The sequence below is a fragment of the Camarhynchus parvulus genome, chromosome 1A (genome assembly GCF_901933205.1).
Source record: "Camarhynchus parvulus chromosome 1A, STF_HiC, whole genome shotgun sequence".
In the NCBI taxonomy this organism is placed as follows: domain Eukaryota; kingdom Metazoa; phylum Chordata; class Aves; order Passeriformes; family Thraupidae; genus Camarhynchus; species Camarhynchus parvulus.
In genome coordinates, this window is record NC_044586.1 from 67,837,078 (window position 1) to 67,861,782 (window position 24,705).

General features: G+C 47.3%; 1 protein-coding gene across 2 annotated transcripts in view; it reads right to left on the bottom strand.

The window, feature by feature from the left end:
* Positions 1-24,705, bottom strand: part of PLXNA4 (plexin A4) — a 515,162-nt gene that overhangs the window by 89,872 nt on the left and 400,585 nt on the right. For both annotated transcript variants that reach the window (XM_030960692.1, XM_030960691.1), the window contains exon 10: positions 9,171-9,371. In XM_030960692.1, the coding sequence (XP_030816552.1) occupies positions 9,171-9,371 (201 nt within the window). The remainder of the gene's footprint in view (positions 1-9,170; positions 9,372-24,705) is intronic.

Below are 24,705 nucleotides of genomic sequence, written 5' to 3' on the forward strand. Positions count from 1 at the left end.
CCTAATATCTGATCTGAACCTTTCTTCAACTTAGAGCCACTCCCTCTTGGCCAATCAATCAGAAAAATATTCCATGATCTAAGTGTGTTTGCATGTGATGGGCCTTAACTTTGAAATCCATTTTTTGGGTGTAGAGCACTGCTTTGAAAAGTATTTTTCCAATTTGGGAGCAACTTTAAGGTGTAAATTCCACATTCTGGGTCTTCCATCCAGCTGTGCCTCTGCTGGGTATCCCATAGGTGCTGAGGAGGTAGGTGAGGTTATTTTCATTAGGGATGTCTTGAAGAACTCTTGGAAGCTGAGCAAAGTCTCAAAATCAGGGAAACCCCCTGAAAAAAGGGGAAAATGGAGCCACTGTGTAATTATAGACCTGTCAGCCTAACTTGGCTTCCCAGAAAGAAAGTACATCAAATTATTAAACAATCAATTTATAAGCACCTGCGAGATGATAAGGTGATAAAAATCAGCCAGCACAGATTTGTCAAGAACAAATTGTGTCAACCCAATCTAATTTCCTTTTTGTCAGGCTTAATGACTTTGTGGATAAAGGGGAGGCAGCAGATGTGATTTATCCGGATTTCAGGAGAGTGTTTGCTACTATCCTACAGCAGATCCCCATAAACAAACCAGGGAAATATGACTTAAGAAAGGCCACCATAAGGTTTATGCAAAAACCATTAAACAAAAAAAAAATCAGATAATTCCATGTCAAGCTGGGAGGATGTTTCAAAAGCAATACTGTCCTGAGTCTGGCATTACTCAGTATTTTCACTACTGACTTGGATGATTTCATGACTGTTCTGGAGGGGGTGTAAGAACCTCCAACAGCAGGGTTAAGAATTCAAAACAAACTTGACAAATTGTAGAACTGGGCCAAAATCAACCAAATGAAATTCAATGCTGGCAAATGGGGACTGTTCAGTGGGAGGAATTGATGCAAACTGCTCTGAAATTGGAGTGGCTGGGCAGTGCTGCAGGAGAGGGTCTGGGGACTGCTGGAGATCATGAACAGACTGTAAATCAACAATGCCATATTGCTGCCAAAACCCAAACAATCCTCCTTTGGGGGTGGAGCAGATAGAGTTTGTTACATGTGTAAAACCCAGGAGGCAATCACTTTTCCCTACTAGGATCCAGAAAAGCTTCAGCTGGAGCAAGGAGTATCCAGTTTCCAGCAAATATGTCTTAAAAAGCTGCAAAAAACTTCTGAGAGAGTTGGACAGAATTAAACAAACACTTGTCAGGGGCAGTCAAGGCACACAGAGGTGACCCCAAGGAAGGAAATGGAAGCTGCTCTCTGGAGGCTCTCTCCACGTGGTGCTGAGAGCTTTTTCCCACCTAGATTTTGATTTATCTCAAGCCAGTTCACCCAGGGCTCACCCCACTGCCCACCTCCATCAGCAGCTTCCACCCAACACCTCACCAAAAGGCCAAAGCCTCATGCTGGGAGAGGAGATGGTTGATGAAAGGGCAGAAGGGAGTAAGAAAGGAAGGGAGAAACATTTTGTGCCGGCTACTACTGCTGGGCACAGTGCACAGCAGGATTTACCCTCTCCAGTAGCATCAGATGCTCCTGCAGTTTCTGCAAATCCATATCCATGCCTGACCACTTGCAGCATCCTGCCCTTTGGTAATTTGGCTTGAGCACACTCAGGATGATAAATCCAGAGTGGTTTCATGGTTTATTCCCCCTTGTACCTCAAACATGTCCAATAGTGGGGAAACTTCTGCAGAATTTTGAGAGCAGGGATCTCACACTTCACTGGGATCTACAGCAGGACAAAGTCCCACTTTGAAAGGAAAATATTTTCCCCATTACAAGGTTAGATGTAACCCAGCAAGCTGGTTTGGCTGGGCCAAAAAAGTCACTAAGGAATTCCCCATCCTTTAAACTCCTGCTATGGTTATCCACAGAGATGCCAAAGCTCTGAGCTTTGCAGGTAGGTTTTCCTGGATCCATTAATTGCTGGATAATTGGGGAGTAAATGGTAACTGGTGATTTCTGTCCATTACAGCAGAGTGGGAGCTGCTTGCACAGTAATTCCTCTTTGCACAGACTAAACACAATTAGCCATTAATCTGCTATGATTATGATCCAGTTGTAGGGAATTGATGGGTATTTGTGGTTTCCATGGAGGTAAAGAGCAGCCCAGGTGAGCCAAGTCCTTTGCAGTAGACAGTCTCATTCAGGATTTGCATTTTTTGGACACTTTTGGGTGTCACTGCCAGCAAGATCCAAGATGATGCAGAGCTGTCTGGACTCACATCACTGATGCAAGAATGGGGGACAGGAATGGGAAGGAGAGTGCTTGAAGAGTGGTGAATAATTAAACTTCTGCCAGTCAGGAACAGCTGCTTTGCACAGCACTTTGAAAAAGCTGATTGGGAATGGAAAATTTGATATATTCAGAATAACTGGTCATCCTGAAGTCAGAGTCTTTGAAAGGGCCTCACCAGAGCCTCGTGTGTGTTTTGGGATTGAGCTGGAAGCAGAGCCTAGGCAGGGAGAGGCAAGGGAATCTCTGGAGTCTTTCTTCCCACGGAAGATCCCAGCAGCAGGAGCTCAGCTGGGATTTTAGATCTTATCTGTCTGCAGCACCAGACGTAAACACATATCAGACTTTTTAACCCATGAAGCTTGATCCAGAGCTGGAAAGGGATGTGAGGGGACGAATCCAATGGAAGAGCTGTGAGGATGAAGCCAGCTGGGATGAGGATGCTCACACTGGCAATTTGCAAAGGAACCACGAGGAAATGCTCTGTAATTTTGACACCAACTTCACCGTTTCGCTTGAGCGAGAACTTTGCTTTCCTTCATAAGAAGTAATCTAGTTTTGAAAAATTCTATATTCATCTCTAAAAAAATAAGACAAGTATTTGTATTAAAAGCTGGAGATCATTGATTTCAGCAAATTTTGGCGCTTTCTTTCCCCCTAGTGTAAGCATAGATATATGTTTTTGAAACAAGTTTCAGTAGGTGTCTGGGTGTTAGTACATATTTTCTGTTTCCAGTATTGTATGTGCTTTGCACCTCAGAAGTGAGTCTGCCAAGGCACTTAGAGAATGTAAGCAAGTCTTCCAGGGACTTCATGAGAATGGGCTACCACTGACACAACACAAGAGCCCATCCACCAGCAGAGTCAGTCCCCCAACCAGGCACCTTTCCTTAATAAACACTCAGCACCTGCTAGAAATTCCACAATGAATAACAACAGTAAAATAATATTAATAAAGAAAAAAACTGCCACTAACAGAGAAAATATTTCCCCTAATAAAAGCACAGAAAAGTAGATTGCAGCTGTCACTGGTAACAGCACAGGGGGTTGTTCTGTTTTTAAAAAAAAAAATTAACAAAAAACAAATACCACAGGCTCGCTTAAAGAAACAAGTGACTCCAAGAAGTCATTTTCCTTTTATCTGTCCTTGGAGGTGAGTTTTAGACATATTAGACTTTTTAACCCATCAGGCTTGATCCAGGGCTGGAAAGGGATGTGAGGGGATGAATCCCATGGAAAAGCTGTGAGGATGAAGCCAGCTGGGATGAGGATGCTCACACTGGCCCTGCCCAACCCCATCTGATGCTGTGTGGGCTGCATGGCAGCGAAACAGAGCAATTTGCAAAGGAACCACGAGGAAATGCTCCGTCCTCCTCAGACCACAGGAGCTGCTCGCTCATTGTGACCCCTCTTCAAAGCCCACTGAACTCAACAGGAGTCTTTGAAAAGGACTCGCTCAGCCGTGACAATATGATGGAAATGTGTTTCAGGGGAGAAAAAAGGGCTGGAGCATCGATCTCCAGGAGAGCAGAGCTTCCCGGACACTCCCGAGCAGTGCTCATACCATCAGGGCTTGTCTCTCCACCTTCCCCGGCACAGCTGCCTCCAACACAGGCAAAGCATCCCAGAAGATGTAAATCTGACCCCTAAGTCCGACCAGTCTGGATTTAATCACAATAATCTCATCAAAGCAGGAAATTGTGGGCAACTTGGGGAGCTGACTGAGAAGGAAAGGCTGTGCTGCCTGTAGCACAGACTGGCTCTCCTCAGGAAATGCCAAAAATCTACTAGAAGGAGCTGTTGCACTTCACAGGAGCAATGTTTGGAACTCACAAGTGTCCTTTCTATTTGCCTTTTAAACTCTTCAGTAGCATCAGATGCTCCTGCAGTTTGTGCAAACCCATATCCATGCCTGACCACTTGCAGCATCCTGCCCTTTGGTAATTTGGCTTGAGCACACTCAGGATGATAAATCCAGAGTAGTTTCATGGTATATCCCCCCGCCTTGTACCTCAAACATGTCCAATAGTGGGGAAACTTCTGCAGAATTTTAGCAGAATTTTAGTGTTGGTCTGTTTTCTCTGACACCACTTTTGTGTTTAGAGCTCAAATCCAGGGATTGGTTACTGTACCTGGCTCTGCCATCAACCCCTAGCACAATCCTGTGGAAACCATTTAATCTTCCTTGCATCAGTTTTCCAGCCATAAAAAGGCAGAAAACTTCTTGCTCACTGTCATTCTGTTTCCTTTGCTTCCCAGAGTTGGGACTGAATTTTTATATCTGGGTATCATCCACAAACAGGGTCCACGTGATTATTTGTGTTTCTCTTTCATTCAAATGTAGATAAACAATAATTAGAGAAGTGGATGTATGAGGGTGACATTCCCAGAGGGAGCTTTGGAACTAGATGAGATTTAAGATCCCTTCCAACCCAAATCATTCCCTTATTCTACAACTCACAGCCCTGTGCCTGTCTGTGTTTTCCCATGATTTCTGTGAATGGCTCATTTTTTTCTCAGCTCTGCTTTCTCTTGGATTTTTTTTATCACTCCCTTCACTGTGAGCCACACCACGGAGTCAAATGCCACCGAGATCTCTTGCTGGAGTGCAATGATGTGACAAATAGAGCTGACTTCTCTCCTGTCCCTGAGCCACACAGCACTTTGAGCTGCACCACCTCAGGTCTCACAGCACAGAGAGCTGTGGAGGATTCAGGATAAAATCATCAGCAGGGATTTTGCTGGTGGCAACCAGGGTGTGCCAAGGCCAGGAACCAAGTAAGGATGAGGGATCAGACAGTGGGAGGTTTGGAACTAGATGAGATTTAAGACCCCTTCCACCTCAAACCATTCCCTGATTCTACAACTCACAGCCCTGTGCTTCTCTTTTAGCCACCCACAACCCTGTTTTCCCATGATTTCTGTGAATGGCTCATTTTATTCTCAGCTCTGCTTTTTATTGGATTTTTTTTTTTTTTATCACTCCCTTCACTGTGACCCACACCACGGAGTCAAATGCCACCGAGATCTCTTGCTGGAGTGCAATGATGTGACAAATAGAGCTGACTTCTCTCCTGTCCCTGAGCCACACAGTGCTTTGAGCTGCACCACCTCGGGTCTCACAGCATGCAGAGCTGTGGAGGATTCAGGACAAAACCATCAGCAGGGATTTTGCTGGTGGCAACCAGGGTGTGCCAAGGCCAGGAACCAAGCAAGGATGAGGGATCAGCCACTGGAGCAGGTAATGGCACTGCTCAGGTGGGTCAGCCCTCCCCACCTCCCTCTTCCTTGATCATTTTGGGCTGATTGCAAGTGCTGGGGCTCCCATTGCTTCCCACTGGGAAGATTGCACTCTGCCCTGATACATCCAGCAATTTCAGCCCTTCCTGCTGACATTTTTACTTCCTTATTTCTGTGTCTCCTTAGCTCCCCTGCTTTTCATCCCCTCCCATCCCTCCACGTCCAGGCTGTTGGCAGAGCTATCACGAGTGCAATAAGGGATGGCAGGAAGGGTCCCTCTGAGTGATAATTGTGTGCCTTGGGTGGTGTGACAGAGGACAAAGCCCAGAGCTGAGAGTCTCAAACCACTTGACAAGAACAATAATTGTCCCGAATGGTGCTGCCTGCAGAGACTTATTGCTGTTATCAAATGAAATATCTCTGGGAAAGACAGGGAGAGAGGCAGATCTGGCTCCTGACTGGGCTGAGCACCCAGGGATCATCAGTGCTGGATGTGGCATTAGTGACAGACAGGCTGCTCACACCTGGGTGTCCTGAGAGCGTCTTTCACTGAAGTTGGAGCCGCTTAGAAAAGGTGCTTAAGCTGGCTCTGACCCCTGGTGTAAATCCTGAGGGATCAGGAAATGCAGAGCAGAAGGTAAGGCTCTTTCTCTGATTCTATCCCGTGTGAAAGTAGGAAAAATCCTGAATTTTGCAGAAGTTTTTCTGCGAGAGGCAAATTTCAGCACCTGGGTGCCTCATGTGAGATGGGAGGGGGCAGATCTTGAAAAACAAGGCAGGGCTGACTGCTTAGTCTAGCGTGCAGCACCAACAGAGGGATCTGCTGGCAGGACAGCATCCCTCCAGGGACACACCATCACAGCACATCCTCCCACCCTCCCCTGGACCTTCTCCAAGCCTGCAATGCAGGTGCTACCTTCAGTGCCTCCTCCAGCAACTCTGCTGAGTAAAACAGCTCTGTCAGAGGGGGTTGGTTGGATCTGCAAACAGGCTCAGACAGCTCTTTCCAAAGCCAGGTGACCCCCGGAGCAGACACTCATTGTGCTGCAGTGGCTCCTGCCTGAATGCTAATTCTGGCAGGGGAGGAAATAATCATGATGGAGACAGATCTCCAGCACTCCTTCCCTATTGTCTGTGTCCTCTGCCACCTGCTCCACCAGCCAGGGCTTCTCTGCTGCCTTTTTGTATCTCTCTGAATGCTGCTTTCTTTTGTCCGTCTCTCCTTTCCACATCTCTTTCTCTCAGTATCTGGCAAATTCCAAGCTACAATGAAATAACATTTCTCAGGGAAAAATAGAATAAAGAAGAAAAGAAGAAAGACCTCAAATCAGAGAGTCAAAGCTCCTTCAAAAGGAAGGGGAAGAAAAGGGGTGGAAAGGAAAGACAAGAGAAGGAAAGGGGAGGAAAGGAAAGACAAGAGAAGCAAAAAAGGAGGAAAGCAAGGGAGAGGGAAAGGGGAGGGCAGAGGGAGAGAAGAGGCAGAAACAGGATAGAAAAGAGTTGATTTTATTCCCAAATGAGCCTCTCTCCCTGGAGAAGAAATAGATCCACCTGGTCCACCACAAAACACAGGACAAGCATCCTGCAGACAGCACTCAGCAGTGAGGTCATGGAGTGCCTTGGCACCAGCCTGAGGCTCAGCCCTGCCACCCTCTGCAGCTCTGGCTTAGGAAAACAGAATTAAATTCAAAATGGTGCCTGAGTCACAGCACTCAGGCATCCTATGAGCAAATCCACCTGGGGACTCATCAAACCCCGTTTCTCCAGTCCCAGGCACTGGTAATTTCTTGGAGCATGCAGGTAGTGAGGGAATAATCACCATTACCTGTCAAGACCACTCATTTATTGGGTTCTGCAAAGTGGGATGCTGAGGCTGGCTGGAGTTACTTTCCTGCTCAGCCCAACTATGCTTAAATAATCCTTAAACGGATAATTCATTGGAATGCCTACGTGTGCCAGAGAATTCCTGACTCTAAAGGGTCATTAAAGGTCTTTGTTGCCTGCTAAGACTCTTTGGACAGATATAATCTGTGCCCACCAGCATGCAATTCCCCCTTAGCTTCCACCATTTAAAAAATAACACTTTAAAGAAAATGTGCATCCCTCCTGAACTTCCCAGTCTGTCCATTTCTAACCTGAAACCTGAATGCTCACAGGTCATTAAGCAGTAATGGAAATCAGGGAGAGACGGGAGGGAGGGAGGGAGGGAGACAAAGGAACAAATAAAAGAGCATCGGTTGGGAAGTTGCTTGTTTGCAACAGATGTAAAATGTGTGAACTGCCTGCAGTCCTCAGCCCTGCTTAATGCAGCAGAATGTGTTGTGACAAGCACTGCCCAGTGTGGAGAGGCTAAAGCCTGTAATTAGCTCTCTGACTAATAAATCATCGCACAGCAGCAGCAATGGAGATGACTCGATGCATATCCTGGAGACATGGATAAACCTCTGGAGAAGCAGAGGCCTCCATTGCACTGGGTGCTGGCTGGGTTTGTCCCCAGAAGTGACATTGCTGTGGTGACAGCAGTGTCGTGACTCACACAGGTTCCTCGCAAGGAGAGTCACAGGTCCTGCCCTTCAGGTGGGGAACTGGAGGTGGGCAGGGACAGACAGACAGACTGCTCAGAGGGCATGTGAGGGCTGGAGGAAGGTTTGATTCAGCCCAATCCCATCCATCCTTGGATGGCATTTGGTGCAACCTGGTGCAGTGCAAGGTGTCCCTGCCCACGCAGGGGGATAGAACTGGATGATGTTCAAGGTCCTTTTAACCCAACCCATTCTGGGATTTTGTGTTCTCACCTTTTTCCTGACCTGTGTCATGCTGGCACGTGTCAGACTGTTCATATGGGGTTTTATCATCAAACTCCCCCAAAATAACCTTCACTCTCACGTTGACATCAACACCTGTCCCACTGGAAGCCTTTTTTGTGGGAATATGAGCAGGTTAAGCTGATATTGCTGCCTGTGGGTCACAGCTGAGGTGCTCCAGCCCAGCCTGAGGATGGGATTCAGTGGCAGAAGCAACAGCTGAGTGGTGGCACCAGCCAGCCCAAGGAGAAAAAAGGGCAGTCTCAAGCTACCAGCCAACATTTCCCTGCCTATGTTTGGAACCACAGAATCATGAAAGCTGGAAAAGGCCTCCAAGATCATCAAATCCAACCTTTGACTGAACACCCCTGTGCCCATTAGACCAAACTGTGAAGTCTACACCTCATTTGAACTCTCCCAGGGATTGTGACTCCACTTCCATCATCCTATTTTAACATTTAACCACTCTTCCAGTGAATAATTTTTTCTTAATATCCAACCTGAACCTCCCCTGAACCTCTCCCAGGAATGGTGACTCCACCACTGCCTTCCTCCTATTTTAATGTTTAACCGCTTCCAGTGAAGAAATTTTTCTTACTATCCAACCTCAACCTCTCCTGGCATTTTGAGGCCATTTCCCCTTGTCCTATCACCATCTGCCTGCGAGAAAAGCCAGACCCCAACCTCACCACAACCTCCAGGTGGTTCTAGAGAGCAATAAAGTCTCCCTTGAGCCTCCTTTCCTCCCGATTAACAACCCCAGCACCCTGAATGAGGTGAGAAGGGCTGTGCCAGGACCCCATGGCCCCTGGGGACAGTGCTGTGGGCACGTGTGTCCCCTGCAGCTCACCGAGGTGTTCTGGCACTGCACGCTGGAGCTGTTGAACCTCAGGGCTGGCACCCTCTGCTCGCTGCCCTGGATGTTCAGGATGCACTCGTAGCCCCGCTGGCCCGACTGGGGCTGGGGCAGGTTCTTGGCCTTCAGAGTGATGGGTTTGATCACCTCCACGGGCACCAGGATCTTCTCGGCCTGCAGCAGCTGGGGGCAGTCCTGGGGAGAGAGCAGACACCAAACCAAGTCAGCACATGGGTTTGCCAGCCTCAGGAAGAGTCCTGTGGTGCTTCCCAACCTTCTCAGTTTGCTTGATTACAAAGCTTTTGCAGCTCCCTGGGCTTTGGTTTATTCCTGCGCTATTCAAGGAGCATTCCTGGGATGGCTCAGATAAAGAGGTGAGGAAGGATTGCTTTCCTCCCTCCTTTCCTACACACCATCCTTTCCTATCTCCCTGGCTCTTTTCAGCCTCCAGGACCCAGGGAAGCCACCTCTGGTGCTTTCTCATACCTGCTCTGTTTATTCAGGTAATGGGAAAGCAATCATGTACTCTCCACAGACTTAACCCAGTCACAATGCCATGATAAAAGTGAATAAAGCAAAAATCTGAGCACAGTTCCTCAGTTCCCAACAGCCAGCGCACCACAGAACAAAAGGCACAGCTCCAGCAAGACCTGTTGGAACCTATGGAGTCAGGGTTGTTAAAAAGAGAATTTATTTTGGCTCAGAAGAGGAGAAAATATTCATTACAGAGCTCTAGACCCAGCTGCCAAGAAAACAACTGTCACAAAAAGCATGGAGACCCCTTGGAAAAGCTTTTTAGTGGCTCACAAAAGGAGAAATGCCAAGTGGATGTTGCTAATGTGGTTCTTCTTCATGGGTCCCTCACACAGGTGAACCCCGGGCACCTAAAGCAGCCTAGCAGGTGGCTGCATTTAAAATTTCATTAATTAGCACAGCTTAATTAGTTAGAGTGGCCATGCTCTGCTTTTTCATAGCACAGTCAGACAGCTGCAAGATGTCCCTTCCATGGATTCTGGGGTGATTTCAGCGCTTTAGGAAATTACTGCAGCCTTTGCCTGTCCTGCCCAAAGTTAAACCCAGGTCCAGCTGGTTCCAGCAGAGACAGGGAGCTGTAGGGGAGGGCAGGAGGAAAATGGGGCAGAAGAGTAGGGAAGAGTTCAAAAGTGGAATTTATGGCTCATTGAGAGCCTGGGATCTTGTTAGAGCAGATGGTGGGAGCATCTTGCTGAAGCAAATAACTGAGGGAGATAAAGAAATGGATCAGATGTGCAACATCTGTAGTTACACCAACCAGAGACAGAATTACCAGAGCCAACACTCATCACATGGAGGATGTGAGCTCATCCCTGGCCAGGGGCAGGCAGAAAATCCTGTAACCACCCAATGCATCCCTGCAGTGAAGGCCAGAACCTTCCCAAGCCCCAGAGAGGATCTGAGGGTCTGTCCTAAGGGGCTGCCAGACTGAGGAGCTTGAGAGATGATTTTTCATCTGTATTTACAGGGTGATGATGCTCATGGTGGAAGTAACTGAGAGCTACTGATGGGCTTCAACTGGGCTTATCCAGGCTGGCACCAGAACCAGGAGAGCCAAGCACAGCCCCTGGAGCTGGGTGGAGCTGAACCACCTCGGATCCAGTGGCTCTTTGCCTGAGATAATCTGGCACAAGGCCTGGCTTGATGTGTGCTGCCCAGGCTTAACAGGCCATCCCATTAACCCGGCTGGAAGGGTTGGAGGTGGAAAACCCATGGGGCACTGCAATGCAGGGATGACCTTTGTCACTGCCACCCCCTGCATTCTTGGGGGTGCAGGATTGCACCCTGATCCAGCCCTCCCTGTCCTTGCTTCTGTTCTGTGATGGAACCTCTCCAGGGAGCTCCTGATGCTGGAACACAATGGGTAAAGTGTCACTGAAGCATTTTTCTTGGTAAAAGAGCAAGGTTTAACCATCTGGAAAGTCTTCCCAGGCTTGGGTCCAATGGTTCTACCATACCAGCATTAAGGCTCCCTGCAGCTACTCAGCACAAAAAAAGTGAGGCATAATCTATAGTTCTGGCTGATTTAAGACCAATAAAGACCCCAGAGGGCAGAAGAAGGAGGTGATCCAGGCTATAGTAAAGAGTTTTCAGTACTGATCACACCAGCAGATGCAAACACCATTTGGGACCTTATGTCTTCAACACCCCTGACCCTTCCCCATCACCTGCACAACAAATCCTGGAGCCTCTGCCTCAGCTCCCTCTCTTTCTCCTGGCACAAGGAAAGACATTGGCAGCAGCCTTTCCTTGTTTATTTCCAGGAGCTGAGAGAGAGAGATGCCCTGGCAGAGGGAATCAGTGGGGCGGGAGGGTGGGGAAGCCCTATCAGCCGCCGAGCAGCCATTTCCCAGGAGCGGGCATTTCACTTGATGTGTGTCACAGGGAAAAGCCTCTGGTGGGGGCTGTGGCGTGGAGGATGGAGATAGTCCACTCTGCTACCTGCAGGCCAATCCCAGCCCTCCAGCCTGGTCTTTCTTGTGTGGCTTTATCCTGTCCCCCTCCAGCACTGGTGCTGTAACCTTTCCGATAACACTTGTTTCAAGTTCATTAACGAGCCGTGATTGAGGCAGCCCCAAAACAGGGTTCGTTTGCATATAAAAAGCTTTGCAGTGCTGTGAGGAAGTTCATTATAGATAATTGAAGAGGCAAGCGCCATAAAGAGGAAATCCTCCCAATGTGGCTTTATCTGATTGACCTAATGTTCTTTCTAATTGAAACGGGGAGGGGAAAAGGCAATTTCATTGGGTGATGTACTGCATAAAACCTCAGAGCTTGGACCAGGCTCTGGGTTCAGACTCAAACACAGAACTCATTTTGCAGCCCGTGTCAAGCTTTGGGTGGTTTGTATTTTTGGGAGTAAAACAGGCCAGGTTTGTATTTTTGAAGGTAAAACATCAGCTGACCAGAGTAGACCCAAGCAGAAGGCTTTGTAAAAAAGTTATTTTGGACATTTTGCAGTGGAGACACTTTCTCTTCATCCTTCTCCTTGGTTGGAAAAATACAGTTTTCACAGGATGTAGGACAAATAAAATCATAGACTGCCAACAACTGCACCAAGGATGGGCACAATCCCATCCCTTCTTGCCTTTGATATATAATAAATTAAATCTTTTGCCTGACTCTAAGGGGAGCTGGCAATCCAGAGAATCATTGTTGATTCATTTTGTGTGTGTAGCTTCATTCTAGTTCTTGAATGCTTTCAAATGAGTCAGTCCATTTAAAATAATATCCTCCACCCTTGCCAATTACTGGTATCAGCAGCGATGCACACCTCACATCACCAAAAATTTTGCCAATTACCAAGTCAGAGAGCTTTTGCAGTGAAACCACTGCACGAAATGAGCTGTACTCATTGGGTCGATGGTAGTTTAATTTTCTTTATTTATAACTCCTCATAGAGCGCCTGCAAATGTGTTTTTGTTGTAGCTTGCAGGAATAATAAAGTCTCAGAAATATGAGGACCTTTTCTCTCACATGTGTGTTATGGCCTTCATCAGAGCTGAGCTGAGCTGGTCTCCAGTGAGAGCCATTGAGAGGATGCTGCTAAAGAGGATGAGGAGGCCTCTCTGAGGCTGTGTGGTCTTAGCCCTGAACTAATTAGTTTGGTTTCTTTATGGTGCTTCATACATTCAGAGCTATGATTTCATGGAGCTTTCACTGTGTTGTTTGCCAGTATAAGCTGGAGACTGACAAAATACCCCAAGTTTCTCTTCTAGGAAAAGGCATGTCAGGATGTCTCACAGTCTTGTGATACTGCACAGGTTTTTTCCCAACTTATTTTCTCAGTTTCACTCTCTGTTAGTGTTTTTGGCCAGGATTATGATCCAAAGGATCATCAAAGTGTTTTCCAGTTCCCAGTAGAAAAGGAGCTTTATCTACCTTGTGTGAGAGGCATTCCACATGGGAACAGGGAACACATCCATGGAGGTTTAATACAATGAACCCCCCACCTACCAACAGCCCCCACATTTTACTGGGGTTCACTCATCCCCACTTGTGCATCTCTTGTCAGCCAGAGCATCCAGGGGAGGGAACCTTTCCAGCTTTTCCTTCATATTCCTCCCTCATGATCCCTGGCAGCATTGGCTGGATCTCCACTTTCCATGGAAGGAAACTAAAGCTCACCTAATGCTGAGGGCAGTGGGGCACCACTGCCCAGATATTAATTTTCTTCCTTTCTTTACTCAACCCTTGGCAATGGGTTTTCACCCTTCCTCTCCCAGAAGAGTAGGAGTCACCTCCATTCAGGAACAGACCATTCATTCCTTCACTGCTCCTTCATTACTTCATTCCAGCACTCACTCCATCATTACTCAAAGCATCCAGTTCCTCTTTTCTTCTGCTATTAAAATCCATTTCTTTAACTTTACAGTTTTTTTTTAAAGACTTTTCTTTCAATATCCCTCACCCAGCAAACATCTTTGTACCTTATCTAAGGCATCTTGCCTGAAAAAAAAAAAATGACCACACAGTGAATCTAAGCGGTGACCAAGATTGACTCACTCAGGCCCTTTGGGACCCCATAAGAAATGAAACTCAGAATGTTATTTACTCAGTTATTACGTAAACAAATACATCTTTTGTTCATCTGCTCTGCTGAGCTGCAATGTTCTGTTTTCTCTGTGTTCCCTCTGGCTTTGTCACCCACCCACTCTGCTGTAATCAAGTCAAGAGGGTAAGAGTTGAGAGGCAGGAATTGGGTTTTTATAAAGATATCTAGACCACAGCATCTGGATGCTCTGTAAATTAAACTAGATTAAAAAAAAAACCAACCAAACTAGATTAAAAACAAAAACAGACCAAGGAAAGAGAAAGAAAAGGCAGACAAGGAATGAGAAAAAGGAGAGGGAAAACAGGCAAAAGAGAGGCAAAAACCACCTAACCTTTCACTGACCTTGCAGAAATCAGATTTCACCTGGATAAAATGCAGGAAAAAAGCAAGTTTACAAATGAGAGGCAGCAGAGACTGCCTGGAATTTGTTTCCTGAAGTTGTCTCTCACACCTCTGCACAATCACACGGGGTCACCACCCTGTACTGCTGCAAACCCAGGGCTCCAGGGCTGCCAAGCTGGTGCCTTTTAAACTCCTGCTCAGCTTCCCAGATCCTGGATAGTCTGGAGAAGGAAGCAGCAAGGAGCTCTCCATCCCCAGTGCAGGGGGAGAAGGGGTGAGTTACAGTCCACGCTGTGTTTACATTATTATACCACTAATTCTTAGCGTCGTAAAAATTATATTTAAAATTTACACAAACAGTACTGGGGAACGTTATTATGTTATAAAGTGGAATCAGGTCAATGCCTTGTAGGCAGGAATCCAAGCTCCATAAATTTCTGGATATACTTCTCCCAAATTTACATCGGCACCAGCAGCAATCAAACCAGCTCCGAAAAAAAGCTCACCCGGTCAAAGAATTTTTTAATGCACCATATATTTTATCTGCACTTCCTAAGTTTACAGTGTTGTTAGCTTGATTGATGGTGTGCTTATTTATTGGCACAGCAAAAGTAATAATACATGAGGAAAATGCTCCGAACTTTAAAGGCAGCTGATGAGAAGAAAGCAACAGGATTTATGGGAAGTGTAAACATCTGCAGAGACAACAAAGGAATAATTGAGTCCCTGCATCTCTGTCACTTCTGGTGGCTCCTTTCTAGTCAAGAGTCTTCCACACACTCAGGAGCAAATTCCAGCTCTCTTTTGTCAGGCATTGCAAGGGGTTCTGGTGCCTGGCAAAAGGGGGTTGGCCTGGAGGCTGGTGAAAGATTTGGCTCTGTTTTAGCTCTGTGCACTCTGGCAGCTGCACATATCTGTTGTATTTGCTGGGTGCCCCATGGCAGGAAGAAATGATGAATCTGACTCCATGTTCTCAGAAGGCTCATTTATTATTTTATGATACTATATTATGTTAAGAATACTATACTAAACTAACTAAAGAATACAGAAAGGATACTTACAGAAGGCTAAAAAGAGAATAATGAAAAACTCATGACTCTTTCCAGAGTCCCAACACAGCTTGGCACTGATTGGCCATTGAGTGAAAACAACTCACATGAAACCAATGAAACAATCACCTTTGGGATTAACAATCTCCAAACACATTCCACATGTGAGCACAACACAGGAGAAGCAAATGAGATAATACTGTTTTCCTTTTTCTCTGAGGCTTCTCAACTTCCCAGGAGAAAATCCTGGGTGAAGAGATTTTTCTGAAAACGTGACTGTGACACGTCAGTGGTGGCTTGCACAGATACTACACCTGGAGGGAGACCAACAGGTCATAAAATGGGCTGGGCAGGATATTAAAGATCATCCAGTTCCACCCCCTGCCATGGGCAAGCACACCTTCCACTATCCCAGGTGGCTTCAACCTGGCCTTACACACTCCCAGGGATGGGACATCCAAAATTTCTCTGGGAAACGTCTAGCAGAGCCTCCTCACTGATGGACAGGAGATCATCCTCTCAGCTGTCTTGGGTCCCTGGCCTGATGCTGTGGAGGCTGGGGAGTGATGAGTGGTGCTGATCACCAGAGAGTGGCTGCTCACAAGCAGGACCTAAATGAAGATAAGCAACCTCCCCTGCCATGGCTCACTGCCCACTCCTGGTGATTGGGAGCAAAGTGATTCCCCCAAGGCCATGCAGGCAGTGCTGGGAAATGACCCAGGTCTGTTGAGAGCTTGATCCTAACCCAGGACTGTTCTGCCTCTGAAGTCAGTCCACACATCACTGCTGATGAACATTAATGATTTTACCCTCCTTTAATTCTTTATTAATAGAGTCTTTCTTAGCTGGTCCATTATTTCACGAGGATCAAGGTCAGGCTGCCATAATTATCCAAGCGCCACATTTATCCTTTTTAAATAGAGACACAACATTAGCTTTCTTTCAGCCCTTTGCTGCTTTGACACACTCTCAGAAGGAGAAGTAATGATCCACAGAGCAGGAGCCTTCTGGTCACCGGATTAGGGGAGTGGACCAGTGACAAAAATAGTCAATGGTTTTGTCATGAGGTCCATCTGCTTGCTGGAAAGAGGCTACTGGGGACATGTGAGCAGCCTCAGTCCTGATTCTTCCTGAGCTTGGAAATCATAAATAATATGAATAAGTGCATTGAGGAAGGTGGTGTGTGTGCAACAGACAAGAAAACCATGTATTTACTTGGGCAATCTGCCTTTTGTTAAAGGAAAACCCTGGTTAAGCAAGAGAGTTCGTCCGAACAACTCACACAGGAAAACTGGATTGTGCAAAGCTGTGGAAGGCACGGAGCAGAGCACAGGCAGCTCATAAAACAGCAATTAATTCCTTCTCTAATTAGGCCTATATAAATCTGCACCCTTCCCAGCCTTCTGTAAGGACTTCTACCAGAAGTTCATAAGAACTTCCATGCATGTTCCTGCCCACAGCAGAGGGGTTGGAATTAGATGATGTTTAAGGTCCCTTCCAACCCAAATCACTCTGATTCTAGGATAGTGACATTGACCTGTTACTCCTCAACAAAGTTCATTATTAACCAGTGCCAAGAAATGGGTTTGGCACACATAAGGGACATTATCCAACTAAGAATTCCTCAGACGTGGGAGGCATTCCCATGACAACACTCTCCCATGGGGATTTCTAGGGTCTAACAAGGGTTGAGCCCAAGCTGTAGTGCCTTCTTCCTAAGAGGACGGAAAGCCTATTTCTCCTCTGAAGCTGTGCATTTTTACAGCCAGCAGGAACCTGAGAACTCCAGACTCTCTGGAACTTTGAGGGCTCCAAACTTTGGCCCAACAAGGCCCAGAATGGTCAGTGAGTTTGGCAGTAGATGGAGGAGACAGAGGAACAGATGGGCTGGAGGTTGCACAGAGGTCACTTCCTCTAGAAACCAGGGCAGAAGCCCAGGGAATCATCACAGCTTGGCTTCCACAGTGGGAAGGTCAGGACCACAATATCACAGCTCTCATCATCCTCTCCCTCCCCGAGATCCACGGCAGCATAAGATAACACCCAAGCCAAAGCAAATGGACTCATGCTCAAAGAGCAGGCAGGGAAGGAGGGCCTGGGCTCCTGGAGATGCCCCAAGAGAGGCAGGACACACATTCCAGCCTCACCTCTTATCTGCAGCCGCAACATCCTGAGAATGTTTCTCCTTGGCCAGCCCCCAAAGCGGTGAATGCAGCTGATGCTACAATGGAGAAAAGCAAATTCTTCCAAACCAAGACATCACCCTGGACTGTCTGAATGGGGAATTGTCCTTCCTCCCTCAGACTGCAGGGTGCCACAGGGATCCCAGCAGTCCTGACAGATATCCAGAGAGCCAGAAAAGCCTGTAGCCACTTGAGGCATTACAATAGCACTGCACTGAGCTGGGCTTTCAAAACAACATAAGCTCTTCCCGGTGTTTTGTCAAGGATGCTGTGTTGGCGGGGACAGATGAACATTAGCCTGCTGCATTCTGAGATCACTCTGTCCTGTGGGATAGATAATCCTGCATGACAAAGATGAGCAGCCCAACTGTTATGAAAAACAGCAGGGACACAGTGCTGAGTGTCAGATGTTTCTTGTATCTCTCATTCCAACCCTGAGCTGCTCCTCGAAATCACACAAGCAGGTCCCTTGATTAGTCACTCACAAGGTGAGGCTGAGCTCTAAGAAAACAAGATGTGCATGAAGGTAGGATGTACTGCTCTCAGAAAAAGCCTTTTCCATCATTTCTCAGATCCTGTGGTGGTTTGGTTGGGGGTCTCAACAAGAGGAGAAAGGATGGAGCTGTTGTGCACCAGGGCAGATTTCCTGAAGATCCACCACCATAATTATCAGAAATAAATTAGATATTAGATGAGATATATAGTAAGAAGAAATTAATTATTCTCTGGGTGAGGAGGCCCTGGCACAGGTTGCCCAGAGAAGCTGCCACATCCCTGGAAGTGTCCAAGGCCAAGCTGGAGAGGGCTTGGAGCAACCTGGGATAGTGGGAGATGTCCCTGCCCATGGCAGGGGGGTTGGAATGAGATTATCTTTAAGGTCCTTTCCAACACAAATCAGTGTGATTCTAAGAATTAATACGTCTCTGAAACTCTGCTGAAACTTACTGCAGAAATGGAACAAGTTACCAGCCTTTTCCCCTGCCAGCTGGATGACTGCAGGGCAGAAAGGTTTAGAGATGGCAAAAGATACCCAAAAATAACAGAAGAAGCCTCTTCACACCTTCCTTCTTCTTCACCTCAGTGCAAGTCACCGTGACTGGCAAACAACAGCAAATTATCTAATTTGTTTGTACGTGTTCAAAGGCTTCTCATGAGCAGCCCCCACTGTGAGATCACAGCTCCAGGAACTAAGGATGGTACAAGCACCTATTAACTGGAAGTGGTTACCTAAATCAGAAAGTATGAGGGAATCAGGGGCACTGAAAGGTGAACGTGTCCAAGCCAACTCGGAGTCAGAAATACAACTCTCATCTGCTGAAATCAAACCTGTGGCTCTGACACTGCCTCTGAGCAGCATTTTCATGCTCTAACAAGGCTCCCTGAACAAAGGGGAGCTTTTTTTCTGTGTTTAATTTCCTCTCATCATTATCTGAAGCACCCCCTCTGAAGAGGATGTACCCACTACAGGACACATCTCCTTTTCTGGGAAAGTGCTGTAATGACAGATGGGGGCTGAAATGCCGCAGCCTGAAATGCCAAGCCACCAGGAGTCCCAAGGCACAGCTGGATCCAAACCACCAGCTGCAGCCTCCTCCTGGATTACCCCTGCCTTCCCTGGGCATGATGCAGAGCAGACCAAACTCCATCACACGTGCCTGGAAACCCTTCTAGGAGTAAAACAGATGCTAAACACCAACCCCCTGTGCTGTAGGTGCCATGAAATGTGTGCAGATCCTACATGCATGGGGTGGCTGCCAGTGCCCCTGATGCCTCAGGTATAAAATAATATACCCATTTATTTTATATGCCTTTTATATTATTTTTCAGATATATTTTTCACATTCTGTGCTGCTTTAATGTGTGGGTCTGAGCTTCATATTATGGGATGGCGAGCTTGGTGCACTGAGCAGGGAGACAAAACAATTCCTGCTCCAGCTGGGCACCAAGGACAAATGACCCAAATCTCAGCCCAGGAGCACAAACACCGTGGGCTGAACCTCAGGTGGGTCCAGGTCTGGGGTTTTGCTGTGTCAGATCCCATGTGTGCCCCTTGGAGCCCATGGAATATCCAGGTGGGGCTGGCCCAGCACCCCTGGCCCAGGGACAATCCAACCTTTGGGGCCAGGTCGCTTTGGTCCCAGCTGGATCCTGTGCACAGGGCTGGGAAGGCCAAGCTCCGCAGGCAGCACGAGGTCACTCTGGGGAGCTCCATGGCCAGCACAGGGACAGGACAGCAGGGAACAGCCTCAGGCTGGCCCGGGGGAGCTGCAGGGGGGACACTGGGGACAATTCCCACATGGAAAGGGTTTCCAGTGATGGCAGTGGGCTGCCCAAGGCAGGGCTGGAATTCCCATTGCTGGAGGGGTTCCAGAGCCCTGTGCATGTGGCACCTGGGGACGGGGGTGTCATGCCTCAGGTTTGGCTTTTCTATTTTTCACATTCTGTGCTGCTTTAGTGTGTGTGTCTGGGCTTCATATTATGGGATGGTGAGCTCTGTGCACAGAGCACGGAGACAAAACAATTCCTGCTCCAGCTGGGCACCAAGGACAAATGACCCAAATCTCAGCCCAGGAGCACAAACACCGTGGGCTGCAGAGAGAAAAACAAGCAGGGTGGGACTGCCTGGGCTAAAGCTGGAATGGGACAATGAACTGCAAGATGCAAATGGAGCAGAACTGATCCCAGGGAGAGACCCCGGGAGCACTCGTGCATTTTGGGGCCATTTTGGTTCATCTTGGGTGCAGCCCTGGCTGGGCTCTTGTGCTGCCCAAGGTGGATCTGTGGAGGAGATCCTTTCCATAAATCCCTGCTTTATTCTGGAACTCTGCCCAGCCTCTGCTCTAGCTCAGCCTTCTCAAGGCATCACCCCTGCCTTGCCCAGCAAGCTGCCTGCAGTTGCCATAGAAACTCCACCTCACACCCTCCCCTTAATGACAGACAGGTGCCAGAATAAGTGAAGGGATAATTGACAAGCCAGGAAAGGGTTTGGAGCCCTGGGATTGGCCTGGCTGGAGCTGTCATTGCAGCCCCTGAGAGAGGAGAGGTGCATTCATTTGAGCAGGGATGGGTTTTCTCCTCTCCCCGTGCTGAGGCTTCCAGCAGTCTCCTCTCTAGATGGGTTAAGTGAAGCTGGAAAGAGGAGAGGGATGAAAACTGAGCAGTTGCCACAGCAACAGCTGAAGATGCATCATCAGAAGGGTTTTTGATGCAAGGCAGCAAGGAGTTGGCCATGCTCCCCCAATGGCCCAGCAGGTCCTCTGTCCCCTCCCCAGTGCAGCCACCCAGTTCACTGGGGTGCATTTTGGGAGCAGGTGGGTGCTGTGACTTCCTTCTGCACCTCGAAAAGAGGACAAAACAGAACATTTGGAGGGCCTGGAAACGTGTGGGTTTTGGAGACCTTGGGGCAAAGTCCCCTCTGAGTCTGAGAGGCAGCAGCAGGATGGGGAAGGCACTGCTGAGTTTACTACAAAGCCAATGATGAGGAGACATGGACATTAAACAAATAAATGGGATGGGGTAGAATAGAATAGTTTTCAGTTCAAAGAGACCTAATAGAGTAGAATAGAATAAAATATTGTATTTTTGGTTCAAAGGGACCTACAACCACCATCCTGCCCAACTTCCTGACCACTTCAGGACTAGCACAAATTTAAAGCCTGTTACTAAGTACATTATCCAAATGCCTCTTAGATGCCTGTCAGTTTAGACATCATTACCCTCCACCTTCTTTTTCCCCCCTTCCTTCCACTCCACCCACAAACACCTTCCCAAGAAGGCCCAGCAGCCAGGCAGAGCCAAATCAGTGCAGGGGTGATGGAGGCCACCAGTTCAGCTCTTGGTTTGGCCCAAGGCAGGAGCAAAGCCATGCTCTGCTCCTCAGCAGCTGCTCACCAGCACACAGCTCACAGGGCTCCCCATCACTCCTGACAAATGAATATTTGAAGCAGTTGTTCCTTTTATGTGGGCTTTGCTGTCATTAGCACGTACAACTCCACATAAAACACTTCAGTGAGAGATCTTTTCTTCTCTCCCCTTTTTAGGCAGCAGATGAAAATCCTTTTAATGAAAGGCTTGTTTGGGGGAGAAAGAAAAACACATGCATGCACATGTCGGCTGAGCAGGGAAAGATGAAAACCTCCTTCAAGGTAATTAAATTATTATGTATCTGTTAAACCTGGTGAATAACAGATTTGTTATCTAGGCTTGCTTTTGGCTTGTGCCATTTTCCCCCTTCCTTTTTTTCCCCTAAACAAAGCTAAAATCCTTGCAAGGCCTGGAACAAGATAATGTTCATTTCAGAGAAAAAGGCACAAATAAAAGATTTATTCTTTTATCCCATCAACTCAAGCAGGCTATCCCAGCATCCCTTCCTTGTACAGAAACATTGACATGAAAACTTCTCCCTGGATCACAGCAGATCTGAATGGAGACGAGACAGATGAGGCAATCAGCATTGGGTAATTGATATTAGGAGACAGGTGTGGTTTTCTACAGCCCCTGGCACACTGGAGACCCTCAGATCCATTGTTTTACCCCTCTTGCCTCAGTTTCCCCCCAGTTCTTATTGACTGTCTTGCCCATTTACAGAAGAAGCGGCTGAGCTCTCTTGCTTGGGGATTGTGTCAGGTAAGGGTTGATTTCAGAGTGGAAACCTGCAATGCAATGGTTTGTGCTCAGACTGAGCCTGCACTCTGATTTCAGCTCTGGTCAGCAGCAGAGACAGGATGACAAAGAAAAACCTCCACAAGTCCACTCCCTTCTATCTCTGAGACTAATTCTCTCTATTTTTGCCATCAGCTCCTTGGGAAAAACAACAACAGCAGCAACAACAATCCACTCCAGTATTAAAATGTCCTTTTTTTTTCCCTGAGCTTTCCCTTGCTGCCTCAGTAACAACAATATCAGCTCCCCTTTCTAAAGCAAGAAGTCACTCGGTATATTTCAAGTGAGTGAGCCTGGCTTTCCAAATCCTGCTATAAAGGGAAATTACACGCCAAGGTGAAGTATTTCTTCTACAAATCATCTGGGGACATCATGAACCCTCTGTGATTAAGATCAGTGCCATAATCATAAATACTCCTGCTTTATGACTAAGCTGGAGCTCTTCACTGGAGCAAACCTGGGCTTTCCCAAAGCTCCCGGAGTGGCTGATCCAGATCTGTTACAGACAGAACTGATTCACCTGAATAAGGTAAGAAAGTCTTATCTCAGAGCTAATGGCAAGGGAACAGACATTTTCTGTCCTTCCTCCATCCCTGGTTGTTTTGCCATTCCCAGCCTGGGGCTGGCTGATCCCAGCTATCCACAAGGCAATTCAAAGGCTGCCCTTGGGTGGCAGGTGACAGCATTTCCTGGGCAATGTGGGTCACAGCCAAAGCCTTTCTGCTGTCCCTCTGGATCAGTCTCACATCCATCCAGCATCCTGCACTAACCAGCAACGCACACTACAAGGACATACAAGAAAAAACCCCAAGATCCTCTCAGAGAACATAAATAAGGCCTAGATGAAAGGCTGAGAAATTTGTGAGGCATCTCAAGGAAATTATGGAGTTATGAGGACACAAAGGCACAACCTCCCCTTGAGAGCACCCCAGACTGGCCCAGGGCTGAGGGGTGCCAGCCCAAATGAGCCCATTTGCAGCCCAGGCCATCTGGAGAGTGGGAAGCCTCTTCCCACAGGATGGCAAGATGTTGTACAGGAAAACAGAGAAAAAAAAAAAACACCTGAGGGTGGGCATAGCAAGAGAAGGTGAAGGCCACAGTGATGGGGAGGGTGAAGGCTTGGTGTGCCAGCACTGATGGCTCCAGAGGGAAGGAGTTTCTGGCACAGGTCCATGTGAGAGAGTAACACCAATACTTGTTTTGGGAAGATGCCTGAGTTAATCTGCTCAGCAGAGTCACGGAGAGACAGCAAATGGGATGGTCCAACCATCCCATGCTTCCCAGTAAGTTTTACTTAGCAGGTACTCATGCCTGTGTGGTGGCAAAGCCTTCCCTCTCCTCATTGTCCAGGGCTCCAAATGCTGGAAGAGGAAAGGATTGAAAGGAGGATGGATGTGAGAGGCCAGAGAAAATAGAGCCACTATTATAGTGAGGGTGACTTTGAGCTCTGCAAAGACGGGAACAGACCTGGGTCTTGTCAAACGTGTGAGTCACGTTGCATCACCAGGAACCAGGGAAAGGTCTGGGTTTCACAGACATGTTTTATGAAAAATCCTCTCCTTAGGATTTTTCCTCCTGAGAAGCTGAGAGGCCTCAGGAACAAAATGTAAACAATGGTTATCTGCTGCTGTGGAATGCAACAGGTGCATCTGTGATTGGCCCATGTTGGTTGTTTCTAATTAATGGCCAATCACAGTCCAGCTGGCTCGGACTCTCTGTCCAAGCCACAAGCTTTTGTTATCATTCTTTCTTTTTCTATTCTTAGCTAGCCTTCTGATGAAATCCTTTCTTCTATTCTTTTAGTATAGTTTTAATGTAATGTATATCATAAAACAATAAATCAGCCTTCTGAAACATGGAGTCAGATCCTCATCTCTTCCCTCATCCTAAGACCTCTGTGAACATGGTCACAACCTGGGCTGGCAATGAGGAGCCAGGCTGGGCTTCTTCAGGGAACTGAATGGTTTCTGTTGTTCAGAGAACCCACTCAAGTGCACAGGACAGAAAATGATAGAATTAGCAGGTGACAGTGAAAAACAGGCAGTGGAAGTTTTGGTGAGAGCAGTGAGTCAGTGAGAAGATGGCTTTCAGGAGAAGCGTGGGAGATAGACATTCCTTCAAAGTGCCATTTGACAAAAAAAGGAAAAAACCCCTAAAAAACCAACCTTTCTGGCCACAGAGTGATTGTAAATCTGTTTGTCAGAGGGCACTTGTGATCCCATCCTTCCCCAGCCCTTGAGAGCCACAAATACACAGAAGGAATGAGAAGGAGCCTGAAGCTGCAGGGCATTTCTCACACTGTCAGGCACACAGCAAGCTCTGAAAGTTCTGGGAGTTGCAAGGCCTTTATGCTTGCAGATTTTATCATTCCAGTCCTTCCTCTATGGAGCAGACAGCAAAACCAGATCCTGAGCTTAGCAGATTGTTCCAAATGTTGGATCCCAGGGGAATGAGATCCCATTTGTGCCCAGAGAAGGCAAAAAAAAATGCTGCAGCCCCCATTAAAAATGAGCAGTGATGCTGTCATTGCCTTGCAGATCAGTTGTGGCTTTCCCAGGTCAGGTCTGTGCCTCTTCCTGCTGCCATGAAAATCTCACTTTTACAAGATCAGAAAGGGAATACACAAAGCTTAGCAGGGGGTTAAAGAGGGTAGAAGAGAGGAAAAGCAAACTCTGCTGACAAAGCCCTCCAGAATGGAGCTGCCT